At 36.2% G+C, this 17,096-nt stretch overlaps 1 protein-coding gene across 17 annotated transcripts in view; it reads left to right on the plus strand.

Moving 5' to 3' along the window:
- LOC149797568 (C-Jun-amino-terminal kinase-interacting protein 4-like) overlaps nt 1-17,096 on the plus strand; it is a 243,704-nt gene that overhangs the window by 133,093 nt on the left and 93,515 nt on the right. For 16 of the 17 annotated variants that reach the window (XR_016421848.1, XM_089962453.1, XM_089962444.1 and 13 more), the window contains 7 exons: nt 1,481-1,712; nt 2,316-2,396; nt 3,197-3,264; nt 5,901-6,052; nt 7,506-7,677; nt 14,592-14,705; nt 15,321-15,506. Coding sequence is in view for 16 of the 17 variants with exons in the window: in XM_089962453.1 (XP_089818579.1) it covers nt 1,481-1,712; nt 2,316-2,396; nt 3,197-3,264; nt 5,901-6,052; nt 7,506-7,677; nt 14,592-14,705; nt 15,321-15,506 (1,005 nt within the window). In the remaining variant the exon portion in view is untranslated. Of the gene's footprint in view, nt 1-1,480; nt 1,713-2,315; nt 2,397-3,196; nt 3,265-5,900; nt 6,053-7,505; nt 7,678-14,591; nt 14,706-15,320; nt 15,507-17,034; nt 17,062-17,096 lie in introns of all 17 variants that reach the window. The other variant, XM_089962454.1, reaches the window with a different exon arrangement.

A 17,096-nucleotide genomic window follows, 5' to 3' on the forward strand; every position in this document is an offset into this window, starting at 1 on the left:
ATTATATACCTTGTAAGTGGTACATACCTTGTAAGTGGTACATACCTTGTATGTGTTCACCCACAAATCGAATCCAACTACAAACTGTACAGACCCATATCTGCTACAGCATAGTGCCATCAGATCACCATCTTTGCAGTTTGTTATGAGTAATCATTAAATTAATATATATGGAAGATCTGTGTCTTTGTTGTTTGAAGTTGTACTCGAAATATAGGTGATTGTGTAATTACTGTCAGTTGTCTTGCAATAAATTTGTATCATGATATCGCTATGCTTTATGTAATAATATCACTGTTTATACTAAAGAGACATGTGCCATGCCAAGACCAAATTTACAGCTATGTTCTTTTCTCCACTGACCTTTAGCCTGTAGACTATTGCTATCTATACCTGACAAATATGTATCTATTATGATGTGTCAGTGCAAAGGGCAGGGCACAGCCGATTATGGTAAACATGCTACTCCCTATTATTGTTCTTTCTGTATGTACTGGAGTAAATTGGAAATATATTTCTATGAGGGGAGGGGGGTATCAATTCTATATGATCTCACCACTCTAGGTTTGTTTTGCTGTCATTTTTTCACACTAGATCTAAATATAATAAATCATGATAACATCACTAGCTTGCAGTCCAGTCAAATTTCTGTTAAGCAGTTATTGATTGATAGTTGTTGTAAGGTCAGTTTTTGAGGTAGATAAATACATTCTTGGAAGCATTGAGCAATTCTTTATATAGAACATTTCACTGTAAGCAAGATCCCATTGTAGTTAGTAAATACAGATTCTGAAAAAGGGACTAATCATCACCAAAGCACTTGTGACCATGGCATGTACCCACTACTTCCAATCATGCTAGTTATAACAGATTACATACTCATTATTGTTTAGGATAACTTGGGGATAAATACCAGCCTCAGATTTCAGCTGACCGCTAGGTGTTATGCAAACACTCATGAGTATCCAAATGACAAGGTCAGTGGTGGCTTTTAAATTTCAAGCCATTCTAAGCATGTATCATCACTGAATAATTGAGTGAAAGCTCTGCAGATTTACTTGTGCTTTCATGTGTAAGTTTGCATTTGGAAAAATACTACATCTTTTTTTAGCATAGAAATTTTAGCCATAAAATAATTATTTTAATTATTGTTAATTAACTTTCTTTGATAACATTTTGCTGCCAATAAAAGTAAAGTTTTAGTCCATCTAATCTTCCTTGAACAGTGTACATAAAAAGTAATTTACAGTGTTATTTTATGTTCGTTATAGAGAACTGTTTTAATATGAAGACCTAGAAAATTGTGATTAGTGTATAATCTTTGCATTTAATTTGTGAAGCTGGGTTTAATAAATATCTCTGCAATACCAAGATTGTTATACTTAGATTCTTAAACAAGATCTTGTTGGTAATAAATGGCCAAATAATCAGTGCAGTAATATATGTGAAAGTCTGATTGTTAGTAACATGTTCTCTGCAGTGGATAGATTACAACCCACCATATTCAAAGCAAAGGGTTCACCAGCCAACTCGGGAAGAACAACACCCACCTCTATATCTTCTGGTTCTGATCGCCGAATTATCCAGGAGCCATCAGAACTTGTCAGAGATGGAATCAGTTGCATCCTGACAGGAAATGACCTTCTGACTGAGGAGGTAGAGAAGATGAGCAGTGTGGCACCTACCATGTGGCTTGGTGCTCAGAGTGGAAGGTAATACCCTCAAGTTGTGAAATAAGTGAAAAAAATAATGGATGGATATCTAAATTCAGGTTATTTCCTCTTTTAACATGATAAATTTAATTGACAAGACCAAATGTTAATATTAATTGGCCCAAGTACCTAGGGCTTGGAACAGACATTTAAAAGCTGTATTCATTTCTGGGAGCAGTTAACATTTTCTGAGGGATATGTAGATGTTTATAAAGACATGCTCACATATTGGTAGATGAAACATAATAACTTGTAATTTGACACATACCTATAGAACTGCCAAGTTTTAGAGTGGCCATATGTAAAAAGGGGTGACACAGTAACCTAGTCGAGCCCCCATGCAAAATTATTATTAAATTGTGATAGAAATAAATAGCTCCATCAGAATTCACATGCAAATCGTACTGAACCATTAGCTATGGGACAGAAAGGAAGGTATCATTTTCAGCTGGTAAAGACTGGAGGTGATGATATGTATAAAAGTGGATGAAATACATCATAATTTATAAATTATTCAGTTACTTAAACCTTGAACTTGTGTTTAAGAGCAAAATGACAAAAAACTGCAGGGATGTTGACTTTTTGCTTTATTTTATTTTACAGCCTTTATGTCCATTCCTCAGTTACACAATGGAGGAGATGTTTACACTCTGTCAAACTGCGAGACTCCATCTTAAGTATTGTGTAAGTATTTGGTTTTTATAAAGTTAAATTTTGTTTATCTGACATGGCATTGCCTCTAGAAACACGAGAAATGATGAAGGTGATTGTTGGATTCAATTTATGAATTAGTTGTAGGAAATCATTCCCGTTTATGATTGACAAAAACCATTGTTGGATAACTGTCAGCAGATAAACAAGTCCACTCAGCACAGCTATCTAACCACCACAAGTTAATGCCTTTCAGAAAAGTCATTTGATGAAAACACGCTGCTTTCATGCTGGTCTTCAAAATGCTCAGAAATGCTGCCAGTGTGCAAGTTTGACAATATTTTTGATCTGGTTCACAAATTGGTTTAAAGTCATGCATATAAAAGTGTATTTTGTGCAGTGTACAATTTTTTTTATAGCTGTTAACCGTTAAAGTGCTTGTCACGACATAAATAATGCCACTAGTAGAGGTCATGTTGCAACACGTATTTTTTATTTTTCAGGTAGGCAACTGTTTACACATCTGGGTACTTTGGCTTGACATGAATGGTTGTTAAACTAAATTCGATTGGATTATTGGACTATATTATTAAGGACAACTCTTGAATGCCTTCGGATAGATCTTTTCCATTAGGGCACGATACAAATAAAGTAGAAGTAAGATTAACAAAACTGGACCTCAAGTTTTTCTCAGGATAATTTTACAAAAGTGACAAATTTTCTTCTGTTTATGTAGCATTTTGTGCAGTATAGAATCCTATAATCTTGTAAAGATTCTCTATCATGAGAAAATATGATGCTAATTTTTACATTTTCTCATCTAACTCTTTCAGGCATGTGAAAGGAAGAGTTTTGGTGGCTCTTGCAGATGGTACAGTGGCTATCTTTCACAGAGCACCAGGTAAGTTATGAAATTTAATTGAAGTTTTCTGGTCAGATTGTGATCAAACTTGGAATGTAAGTCTGTATTATAAAGCAATCTGGCATCTGATTGACAGAATTTCTTACCATATTAAAGATTGTCTTTCTGACAAGTGATTCACGAAAAAATAAACCTTTCATCATCAAGGCATATGTAAGTTTGATACTGAGTAAAATTCAAACAAATAGATCATTTCCAGTACTGTCTAGGAACCTTTTGAAGTATGCCTACCCACCCCAGTGCCAACATGCAGGTGAATTTTAACTAGCCTCTTTGAAATGCTGCCCATCATGTCAGTGTTGGAACCTGTGTCCACACATAAAGAAAGCATATATATATATATATATATATATATATATAGATGCACACACACACACACACAGAGCCTGACTGCATTTCAACCATTCTCTTATCCTTGGTAACATTTTGAAATTCATAACACATACCCAGCGGGAAGGGGCAAAGGGAGCTAACTGTGCACATATATGTGAGTTGTACATTGTTGATCATGGTTTTACATTTAGTTCATATATTTTGTACCATGATAATACTGTTATACATGCATTCATGAAACTAGGTGAGGGGGTCCATCCTGTTTACCTTATTTCATGTTTCACTAACTTTGGTAAAAAAAATTATTAATAATTTGATTCGACTTTGTTCATGCTGTAGTCATCAAACTAGTTGGATGTATGAATCATTGTTTGTACCACACCCAGACAGCAAAAGAAGATGACTAACCTACATTTCCAGATAGGTTTTCTGAAATCTTTATACATACTACGGTAATATACCCAGAATCACAAAAGTAAGCTATTGTGACCCGTGTTTCATACATAACTTGTGTTTTAAGTTTATTTCCCAATTACTATTCATGCTAGAATCAGGAAACTCTTGGTACCACACCTGGTGACTGACCTACATTCTACATTTCTACTAGCATAGTTATCTTTAGTGGATACATGATGTTTGCTTCCTGTAATGAAACTTGGGGAGAATATGCATTTTGATGAGTACTCATCTCAGAAGTAAGTTCCAGTGACCCATGTTTCATGCTTTGCAGACTTTGGTTAATTACATTTTTTTTAACCTTACATTAGTTGAGATCATTACCATGCAAGGTTTTAGCATGCTATATGCATATTGTCCTACCTAGGATCATGAAATTTGATGAGGGAATGCAATTTGACAAGTACTACTCTCTTATTGGAAAAAGAGGTCTTTGTGACCCCCTATTTCGTGCTTCTATGACTTTTCTGACATTTTTTGTTTAATGGCCACCTATTGGGAGCTGTTCCTGTTAGAATAATGAAACTTTATTATTTGATACACCTCTGTTAGTACTAGCGACCTATATTTTATGCTTTGCTAGCATAGATTGAATATTTGTATTTAGCTCACCTCAGATTTGATATACTATATACATTCTAGCTTACCAATAAGGCCCTTTTGACCTTGCAGTTCAAAGTAGGAATCAATTGGTTTAGTCATTAGTTAACTTTATGGTTTAGTCATTAGTTAACTTTGCATATTAACGACTTTGCATTGTATGTTATGATAAGTTGACTGTGTATTATGTATGTAAATGAGTATTAGAATTAAATGAGTGTGGAATGCATGCTTTTCATGTGAGGCTTCAGCTGTAGAGGCTAATCAAGGTAAACATGTATGTATGAGCCATGCTTCTTGTGGTCCTACTGTCTGTCACTACAAGGGTACTCAAAGCCTATGACTTTCACCCAGTAAAATCTGGCTTCTGCATTTTGACAGTGTTATAACATTCTGATGTAGATTTTAAAAATGATAATTTTAAGAAGAAAAAACCATGGAAAAGAATATTCTTTTATAGGTTTTTTTCGTGTCTTTTACAATGATTCACAGAGGCCAACATTCCTTGTCAGTATTATTTTTGTCTGAAATTATTTTCTGCATGATAATTATTGTTGATAACCACTACAAAGGACTAATACAAGCTTCAAAAAAGGCCTCCTATGTTTATCATTGATGTATTCTGGTTCAAAAATGATGATGATACCATCAAGTGTCAGAATGATAATGTGTATCATTTTGGAGGGTGCACTTACACAATGCTTTTCTATTTTTGAACAAGATCCACTATTTTGCCCACTAGATCCTCCATTTCTAAATGGAATAACCTATTGACAGTCTGCAGCCATCCAGGTCCTCAGTTTCTAAATGAAATAACCTTTTGACAAGTGTCTGCAGCCATCCAGGTCCTCATTTCCTTAATGGAATAACCATATGACAGAGTTTGCTCCCATCATGATCCTCAAGTCTTAAAAAGAATTTTTAGAATCTGAATACATGTACTTGAACTTAAATGAACAATATTCATAAAGTTGCAAAAAGGTTTGCATACAGTAATATGTTTAAAAACTGAAATATATCCCTAAATGCATGATAACTAGGAGTAACCTATTGCAGTTTAGCTATGTAAAAACCCACTTTCCCCTCCTGTCTTCTTTTTTTAAGTGATATTGGCAGTTATTCACAAAGGAATAAACTCAGACAAAGTCCATCCCTCCCAATGATACAGGATAATTTGCATTATATGGTATATTTTGTAGTAATTAATTTTTCCTCCTTTTGAGCAGATGGTCAGTGGGACCTGCAGAATTATCACCTGCTGGACCTGGGCAAACCTCACCACTCCATACGCTGTATGGCTGTTGTGGCCAACCAGCATGTTTGGTGTGGATACAGGAACAAGATTCATGTTGTTGACCCCAAATCAATGACAGTAGTGGTCAGTGGCTTTTATTATTATAACAGTAGTATAAGAAAACGCAACCATTTTGATAGTGCTGGCTTTAAGAGCTAGAAAAAATGTTTAACTTTAAACTAGTGCTTGTTTAGAAAGAATTTTTCATTAATTGTCAAGTATGCAGTGGTATGCACAGTGACACAAAAAGGTTATTTAGTGCTAAGGATATTGCAGTAACGTGCTTTGCCCAAAGACACACCTTGGTAGCTGACATCTCCTATCTGTTTTGGGTATGGTATGATAACCAATGCAGCTTTGGTATGACTCAGCAAAGGTTCGAACCCTTAACCTCCTGCACTGAAGCAGATGCTGTATTCACTTAGGCCACCAAAAAGTTGGTTTTTCATTGAATTTTTACATCAGCATTGTGAAAAGTAGCTAACATTACAAAATTAATTTTCTGTACAAATGATTTAAACATAATTCACATTGACATACAGCACAATAGGATTCATTCAGTAATGCTGAAAAAGATAGGCTTGTTACATGTAATCTGCCATGTTCGTTCTGAGTTCTGGAAGAGTCTATTTTTTACACCTTGTGGCCAAATATAGTGAAATAGGAAAGCTGATCACTCCATAATAAATAGACTCTTCCACAGGTCATGGCGGCATTATAAAAAAATTTGATGTTAAGAGACCACCATGGTTAATTATATATTTAATGAGATGTGTTATGCTCTTTGTCAATTCGAAAGTTGTTGAAAAATTTTGTGCACAAAATGAAGTAGTTACTTTTAGATATATTCAACGACACTTACCTGGAAATTCACTGAGCTATAAATGCGGATATCATTCATGTTGCTGTGCAGGACAAACTACAGGAGTTCTGGCAATCACAAGCCTTGGGTAATTTACCATCAGTTAGGAATTTTATGTTTGGATACTTATCAAGCATTGAGGGGGAAAAAAATAAGTCTGGGAAAATTTATTTTCTGCTATCTTTCTGCCATTGGTTTTATTACTCAAACTTGGAAAAGTTAAAGGTAATATTAACAAAAACTGTTGGGGTTTTTTTTGTAACAAATGTATGTAAATATTATGTTAGTTTTAGTTTATATTAAATTTTTAACATTTTTTTTCTCATTAAATATATTTTAAAGAGCAGATCAGGTTTTTCCTCTCATACACAAACTATTTACTTTGGATATATTCTGCAAGAAAGACATATGAGCATAATAAAGGAATGTCATTGAATTGGATACAGAGCAAAGATAAGACAGACCTGGAGATTGGAAATAGTTTGACTGAAATATAGGAATAACTCCAAATAACACATTTTGTTTTGTGTTGTAATCATGTACTTGATGCATCACTTGCTCGTGTTAGAAAACCATTAAATGAGGAAATAGAAAGGTTGTCTTAGGCGTGACTGTTTTCAATTTATTAAATATCAAGTTCTTGCATGGAGATGAACCAAAGATTTTATATTTCAGAAAAGTTTTGATGCCCATCCAAGAAAGGAGAGTCAGGTTCGACAACTGTCCTGGGTTGGAGATGGAGTTTGGGTGTCAATACGTCTGGATAGCACATTGCGATTATATCATGCCTACACACATCAGCATCTACAGGATGTAGACATAGAGCCTTATGTCAGCAAAATGCTAGGTAAAAGAGGCTTATAAGGAGAATCATAGGTCAGAAATGAATAAAAACTGTTCTGACCTATATTCTTCAGCACTGCATTATTGTAAAACTGAGTGATAGGTACATTTTTCCTTCGAATGCATTCCCTTATCACATTGATGTAAGGAATATAAGCCCTACTACTTCTGAACCAGAGATGAAAATTCATCTTTCCTGTCTTTAATATATAGACGAAGGGCAATATAATGTCCCTTAGCTGCTTACAGGTGGCACTAGTTTTGAACTTTCACTTGTGAATTGACAGACATCATTCACTTAGCCTCCCAAAAATCAGGTAGGTGGATATTTGTGCTAATTTCATTCCATCCATTGAAGATTATGTTATTTTCAGATGCATTATGGATTATTGTGTGGTTGGTATTCCTTTTTCGTTTTTTTAAATTTGACCATGACATGAATTATTTTCACCATGTGGACTTAGTTTCTTTGTTCTCTCACTTCATGGCTCTACACAGCTACATTAGTAGAGTGTTTTGAAGTTTATTTTCACACACACACTGTCAATTTATTTATTATCCTTGATGTAGCTGGTGACTGGCATTCATAATGCAACTATCCATTTTGTTCTTGTTACCGAATTAACAATGTTGACTATGCAGAATTAATTATAATGACTACTTAAGCTTAATTTAAGTATGCAAAGCCAGCAAGAAATCTCAGAACTCGTGTGTCATATGTTAATGGTGTACATTGTCAGACATGTGCAGTGTGTGTGCCAGTTCAAGAATACAAAGTCAACATTTCAAAGGAAAACGGCAAAAATTGGTTAAGTTATGTGGGAAATCAAAGTACTGAGAGTACTGATGTTTTGTACACTCACTGACTCTTTGGCCATCCTGCTGAGCAGTGCTGTTACGTCTGGGGGAATGGAGAAGCTGCTAGTTCTTGTCCATGATCTATATGGTATCTGGAGTTACAGATGAGTCATTTGTTTTTGTTGAGAAGTTAGGTACTTTTGGGGAGATCCATTCTATTCTAGGCAGCCAAAGTAGCTAAGTCCCACTTCATGATGGAAGCATAACCTTTAGGGTCTGTAAGTCTGAGTGCATGGAGATTATAAATGACTTTGCTGAGCTGTGCCATCTAGCTACACCTAAGGTTTTTATGCTCACCATACTGAACAGTCATCCGGCACTGAATCCATACCATCTAGCAGCACCTTACCTTTTGGCTCTCAGTCCACACTGTCTAGCCTCACCCCAGTTTTTGATGCCGTCTTGGCTGCTGACCATACCCAGACCTGCCAACCCTTATGATTTTGCCATAAGTCTTATGAAAATGACCTTTAAAATAAGGACTTAAGAAAAAAATTACAAATTATTGAAATACAATTGCAGTAAATTCTGGATACTGCTTGTCAGTGTTTGATTCACATCCAGTTTTCTATTAGATGCAGTGAAGTTGATCAGGGAACCAGATTAACTTTACAGGAGTTCCTCAAACATCTGAATGATCAAGGTGTTGCTTCTTTTTTTTAAAATGGCATATAACAAGTGGCTGCTAAGGTCAGAACGTCAATACACCCATTAAATAGTTTTAACAGTACAGAAGAATAAAAGGTAATATTCAGATCATTGGGAAAATAGCAGGAAGGGTAATAGTTATGTTTATTGGACATCACGTGTTGACTTGTGTATGTCATATGGCAGGAAAGGTGATTGCCATTTGTGGTGCATGTGAAATTTAAATTTATTTAAATTTATTTAAGGATTACATCAAGCTGAGAAATAGCAAGAAGTGATTGAGCCAAAAAGGATTTGGAACAGTATTTTGTGAAACTATACTGGAGGTAATTAAGGTTAAGTAAGCTTTACAAACTTTTTAGTTGAACACAATGTTTACCATCACTGCATCAATCTTGAATCAAATTCTGGAAATAGCAGTGCATGATATTTTGTTACAGTTTGCTGAAAACTGGTCCAACTTAAGGAAAAAATTCAACTGCTTTACTCTATGGGTTGGCAGGTTGGCATACTGTCCAACTGTTCAGTACCCATTCCATACCATCTAGCCGCACCTCAATTTAGATGACATCTCAGCTGCTGACTGTACCATTCAGCTGTTTGGCTTTTGATCCATGCCATTCAGTGACCTTATGGCTTCCTTTGCTTATTGTCCAATGCCTCATCAAGTTGAGCCATGGAACGTTAACATTACCATCATCTAATTTCTGCTTATATACGGTGGATAAAGACATTTGTCTCACCACTTTGAAACTCATTCACAATATAATGGCTACATCTTCATTGTTGGACTTGCTGTCTTTGGTGAATTTTTTGTCAGGCTTGCACATTCATCCTTGACCCTGTGAACCTCCCTCTGGATCACCTCTGCTGTTCAGTGGCAAAATAGAGGAATTGTTGAGGTGGGCTGCCCAAAAACTGATGCTCTATCTCTGGGTAGCAACCATCATTTTACATCATCTCTGATTCACTGAATGATGTGATGACTGGAGACAAGGAGATACAGGATCATTCGCTGCACAGCCCCAAAACCAGCCACAAGCCCAATCTTATACTTGAAAACAATCTGCTAATTAGTTTTGGAGTCAGTTGTATCAAGGAGATAGGAAAAAAATTTTCTCTACGCCACGCCTCCACTCTCGCTGTTGACTCATGTCCCCAACTGACCACATACATTTTCTAGGTACCTGTTTTGTTTTATAAACACTTAACCTCTTCTCCATTTGTCCTCTCGGGGCCCCGAGTGGCCGAGTGGTCTAAAGCGCTCTTCATTACGGATCACTGCCATCTCACCTCTGTCTGCGGCGGTTCGAGTCTAGGATTCAGCCAATGTTGGTGTGTGAGAAAGCTTGCCAGTAGCTTCTCGTGGGTCGGTGGTTCTTTCTGGGGTTTTCCCGGGTTCTTCCTCCACCATTAATACTGGCCGCCATGTATAGCCTATCATGTGCTGAAAAATCACGTTAAACCCCACAGCAACAACAACAACAACAATTTGTCCCCTCCATTCCTGATAGAAGTACCATCGGATTCAGTAAAGTAAAGGCTTTTCAAGATAGAAATCCAAATGTTCATTCAGAAGCGGAATCCTCAATCTCTGGATTTTTCCTCCAAGCCTTTTCTGGTTACAGTGGCCAATAGCATTTAAAATGAAGACAGCAAGAACAGTCTACCTCTCCATCCATCCAAATGAATTTGCCATCTGTCTCGATTTGACAGATGCATATTTTCACATTCCTGTCCTTCTGTCCTAAGGGAAATTCCTACAATTTACATACTGAGGAAATGGTTATCAGTTTCACCTCTTTCCCAGCTTGAATACAAGTGCATGGGTCTTTATGAAACTACTTCACTGTATCATTTCCCTTTTCCTTAAACCTCCATCTATTTCCACAATGGCATATGTGGACAACATCTTTCAGAAACATAAGATCAGTTCCATTCCAGTCAAAAGGAAAGAACTATCTCATTTTCCGTTTGCATCTTCTAGGTTTTCCAGTTATTTGGGAAGTCTGATCTTTGTCCATCTTATCATTTTTCCATCTGGATATGGATTTTCTCACCAACCTCAGCCTGATACATCTTCCTCACCTTCAGATGGGTTGATTCATTATAATTATATTTCCAACAAAGAATGGAACACATTCAGGGAGTTTCTGCAACTCCTCAGATTGTTTTATGCAGCAGTGGATCTTTTCCTACTGGGTTGCATCTACATGTGCCCATTGCAGATGACCTTGCTATATAAAGGGCATCTATCTTCCATGCTGCTTAACTACAGGATCAGTGTAATGAGTGAGAAAGCATCATTCCTGGACCAATGATGCAACCAAGGTTAACTCAAGATGGGAAGACCTCTCGAACAGCCACAACCAGATGTGACCATATGTACAAATGCTACCACATGTGGTTAAGATACCCTGTCTATTACTAGAAATAGATACTGTCAACAACCAATGGGGTCCAGAGGACACAGGTATCCACATCAATCTGTAGTAGATGAAAGCTGTCATCACAGTCTTTCATTTTTGGAGAGACCATCTTCAGAACAAGATGGTGCTTATCATATCAGAGAACTCAGCAGTAGTGATGTACCTCCTCAAACTGGGCGATACCAAATCAACCAAACTCTTCATTCTGGTCTTGGCATTCCACTGTTGGAGTTTATAATTCAACACCAACATCCAGATCAGACATATTCCTGGCAGACTCATTGTCTTGGTCGATTCTCTGTCATGGAGGGAATAGATTCTTCTTACAGAATGGTCCCTCCATTCATCAGTCTTTCATCAGATTTGCTCGTTATGGGGGCATCTGAAGATTGATCTTTTTAATACCAGGTAGAATGACAAACTGTCCATCACTCTCTTTCTCTCAATTGGGAAAGACACTCTTTCTCTCAATTGGGAGAGTCTGTGGCCCTTTGCATACCCACCCACCCCAATCAACAATCTTAGTTCCTAAGATAATACAAAAATTGAAAGGCCAGAAGTATCAAATGATTTTGGTCTCCCCTCTCCACTGGGACAAATCCTGGATCAACAGTCTTCACATACAATGATATATCCTGCTGTGCCAAATCACCTCAAACAGCCTCATATCCATGTGATCTAGCCTTGCCTAGACTGTCTTCTCCTTCAAGCTTAATTCATGTCTGGAGAGCCTTGCAACAGAAACAATTCAACCCTTTAATCATGGCAGAATTGCATGAGCTAGAACGCCCTCCACTTTAAAGGCTTACGAAAGGAGTTGGCATATTTTCAAGTTCTGGTGCAAAATCAAAAACATCATCTATTTGAGTGTCTGCATCTGATGCAAGTTCAGTACCTGGCCTAGTCATTTCAAAGACTTATAAAAATGATACAGACAGCTGCCTTGTTAGGCACTCAGCATTAAGAGGTTAGAGTTAGGACTGGTCAGCCTGGTGTCAGGATAATGTGAATGGGTGGAACATCATGCTACATGTCTGCGGCATGTTACCCCAGTGCTAGATATCACTATAAATTGCCACACTGCAGACATCATAGTGATAAGACTAAAAAATTGTTAAAGCTATGTTAAATATCCAAATCAGACAAACACACACGTACACACACACACATACACTCATCACCTTGAATGCCTCTGTTCCACAAGTAGCTTTTTTTTTTTCCCGTTAAAGGAGAAAAAGTTGGCTCCATTTACTATTAAGGGCACATCCCATCATCAGGTAGGGCAGATCTAGGTAATAACAAAGACTAACATGTTGTCCCACTATGCCTTGCATTGGTCTATATGACTTGCACTGTATTCCTAAGTGGAATCTTTCATGGGTTCTGACTTCTTAATTCAGAAAAATTCAAGCTTTAAGTCGGGGCCTCACTGAAGCTTCTTTCGTACATAACATTGCAGAGTCAGTGAATTACATGCTGTCTCAGTTGACCCAGTCTACCTTCAGTTTCAATCAAATTGCTTAGCAGTCCTTGTGATGCAACCATGTTTCGTCGCCAGAAACTCGTCATCAGTGGGCAGTCATCTATTTGCCATACAACTGCTCTCTGGTACTGACTCAACCATACATGCTTTCAAACAGGACCTTGTACACTTGCTTAGATTTTATCTGAAGCGGTCTGAGCCATGTTGTGGAGCTCAATAATGCCATGTTCTCCCAGTTAAACCTGGGAAAGAGGACATAACCCTTCAAGCCCTCTGATTGTGGTTGAAGTGGGTAATATGCATGGCATACTCTGAAACATCACTAGAACAGAGTTGTCTCATGACAATCTCTGCTCATGAGATACAAATATTCTCAACAAGCCTTGCATTGATGGTCTTATCTGCATTAAAGTTATTGTGGAGGCCATTGGTTGGCATGCACAGTCAGCCTTCTCAAATTTAAACTCAAGACATCACTCCAAAGTGACAAATTTTGGATCTGGTAGACCCAGTCTAAGTTGTACAAATAACTACCAGACCAAATTGGCATCAACACAACCTTCAAATAGGCATCCTTCACATGTTTTTGCTGAATCTGCATGGAAATTTTATGGGTATAAAGATTTCATTATTTCTTCTTTCCAGGCTTAACCATGTCGCCTGTGTGTTACAAGTTAGAAGAGGGCATTAAACATCATATGGGGAATCCAATCTTCTTCTGTCAGAGATTGACCAAAGTATAGGTTGGATACTTAATATTACCTCTGCCTATTATCTGTTCTCCTAATGTTAATGTGATAAGCAACCATATTCAAAAGAGAAAACCAATTTGTTTGCAAATTATGTAGGTGGCAAGTGTAGATAATGGGCAAGAGTTATTGCCCTTCATATTATTCATATTATAAGAGAGAAAAATGAATTGACATCTTTGTTAGAGCTTGATGTTTGAGGTAGTACTGCTTGTATTGCAGACATTAATGAGATCAGGTAAGTATTCTAGGACCAACATAATTTATTTAAAAAATTGCTTTTACGTAGGTAATTGATACATGTAACGATATGGTATACTAAGAATCTTGGTGCTGTTCTATTAATTTGGATGTTCCTGTTCATAATTCATCCTCACCATTCTAAAAAGGTATAAACCTTTATAAAGAAAAGATCCTTTCCATATTAATCACTGATAATTTAAATTACATTGTTTTATTGTTCATAGAATCTTTAGTTTCTTAAAATGACTAAAATTTTGATCAGCTGGTGAAACAGCTAAAAATATATTGTGCTAAGAAGCATTTTTGTAAGTAAAACCGACGAAAATCTTTTCTGTCCGAGTCACTAATGGAAGTTAATATTAACAGTGTTATCTTGTAATATTTTATGTAGTATCAGGAGAAATTAAAATAAACTTAATTAACTTATAAGTGAAACAATTGCAATTTTTTGTTATGATTGTTTCATGTCCATTACTTATTTGTTGCCCCTGTGTGTTATGTATTCCAGGAACAGGAAAGCTGGGTTTCTCCTTTGTCAGAATCACCGCCATGCTGATTTCATGTAACAGATTGTGGATTGGGACAGGAAATGGAGTCATTATATCAGTCCCTCTGTCTGAAAGTAAGTTAATGTTAATGCTGATTGTTTATGGCGGGATTAACTTTGGAATTCCAAGCAAAATATTGTACTTGTTAAACATCATAATTTTTCAGAAGCAGGTTTTTGGTCTAAAATCTTACAATTATTACACAATAAAACCCTGTGATTACACAAGAAAAATAATACATATATTTTTTGGTTAATGGTCATCATGAATGATTTATAAAAAATTCCTTGAAGATTTTTTTATAGTTCCACTGTTCGTAGACCAGAAGAGCTTATGGGATGGCCTATAGTCTGTCCATCCATTAGCTATTGCTACTCTGCCTAAATTACTTGGAGGATTGCCATAAACTTTTATACATACATTGATCCTGTGTTCCTAAATGAAAATTGTGCTACTTAGACATCCAGTATGACTGGCATAGCAGCCATCTGAAAAATCTTTTTATCACTACTCATTATTGCTATTCCTCTTTAATGGATGATCATAACAATATGGGGTTTTCACTGACTTTTTTTTAATATCTGGTTGGTCCTAAATAAAAATGATGCCAGTCTGATATCCAGTATGGTTAGTGGAGCATCAGTCCCTTTTTATTGATCTTCAAAGATTTTCATCTTATCTATCCCTAGGCAATAAACAGGCAGTGTCAATAGGTGGTAGCGGGGGTCGGCCTGGTGGACTTGTCCGTGTGTACAGTGACTCCAGAACAGACAATGTTACCCCAAGTAGCTTTATTCCATACTGTACTATGGCCCAGGCTCAGCTTTCTTTCCATGGTCATAGGGATGCGGTCAAGTTCTTTGTTGCTGTTCCAGGTAAGACTGATAATATTTTATGCAAGTATTATATTTTTATCAGTGCATGAATTTGTTGTTCTGTCCATACTGGATTGAAATCATATTGGCATAAACTGTCAACATTTATTTGGAGAAGAAATCCTTCAATAGACACTCTGCTATCCACAAATGGCAGCAACATTTCTCATTGCAGAATATTTCAAATCCACAAATATTGTCATAGTTAACATACCATCTCACTGTTTCAGAATTCTACAATGCTTAATGTGTTGTAGGTTGGGAAATATTGAAATAAATAAATTATTGGCATGTGTATTCCAAAACACAAGATGTTACAGGGTATTAAAATGAACAAGATATAACGGTTGTTCATCTCTTGTGAGATTTCTATATCTGCACTTAAATGACAATGACAATTTGGGATCCTGGTTGCAGCCACTTTATCACAATTTGAGGAGTGGTGATCATTTATGCATGCCAGGGAAGAATGGGAGATATGTGGACATGATAATTTTGTTTTGTAATTTAATATTTGTCTTTGAGGGATTTCAAGCCTGCCATGTCTGTGGTATAGTAGCCATCATTTACTTTTACCAACTTTTATAGTTTGTATTACCAATAATGGTAGTAACATAGTGTTTGGTCTTCCTGAAATTAGTTACAAAGCATAGTTCCACTGACCTTTCAGATCGATTTCATATTGTCAGTGTAAATTTAGGTTGCTGGTTATCTCCATTACATAGTGGTATGCTGATGTTAGTAATTGAAGCAAAGGTTTAAAATGCTTTTGAAAGAACATATCCAGAATAATTACTCTTCTAATGTTTCACTTATATATATTTGCTTACAAGTCGAGTTCAACTGAAAAATGCACAGATTCAGATCAGCTGTTGCATAATGCAGTGGGAGATCTGGGTTTGTGCAGTTTGTTAGGAGTAATCAGTGGAACAAATAACGTAGCCTTTGATCTGCAGGTGCATTATGCTATGGCAGATCTGGATTTCTGTTGTTTGCTTTTCACCTCGACTTATCAGCGAGTATATATTGTAAATTCTCTAGTGACATATAAAAGAAAGATATTTTAGAATAATTTTATAATGATTATTTAGAATAGTCCATTTACGATAGTAAAATGTCCATGATTAATGGTATATCTGGAGTTATGTTCTTTCATCTTATTTAAACAAGTATTATTTCAGCCTTTCAGAGTTTCATTATTATGATTAAATAATAAATTAGAAATGCATTTAAAATTGTAGCAGTAGTGCTTTGTTGCTTATAATATCTTTGTGCAACTTATTAGAATGGATTTACAGATTTTTGGTGAAAGAATTGAGCATAGTTTAAACTTAATTCCTGATTGATTGTACAAGTACTTGTTCACTTGAGCTATTAAAACGTTAATCAATTTTATTTTTCATTGTCTTCATAAAACTGTTAAGCTTAGAGCTTGTGTGCAGGTTTTACAGCATTAAATCAATACAAAATGCACTATGCTTGTATTACTCATTTTCAAAACTCTTCTGTATGTAATGTTGCTTTACAGCTATAAATATGCAGAAACTAGAAAAAGGTAATTACAGAAATCTCAGTATTAGATGTGTGTAG

This window comes from Sinohyriopsis cumingii, chromosome 6, assembly GCF_028554795.1.
Source record: "Sinohyriopsis cumingii isolate HCF-2022 chromosome 6, ASM2855479v2, whole genome shotgun sequence".
NCBI lineage: Eukaryota > Metazoa > Mollusca > Bivalvia > Unionida > Unionidae > Sinohyriopsis > Sinohyriopsis cumingii.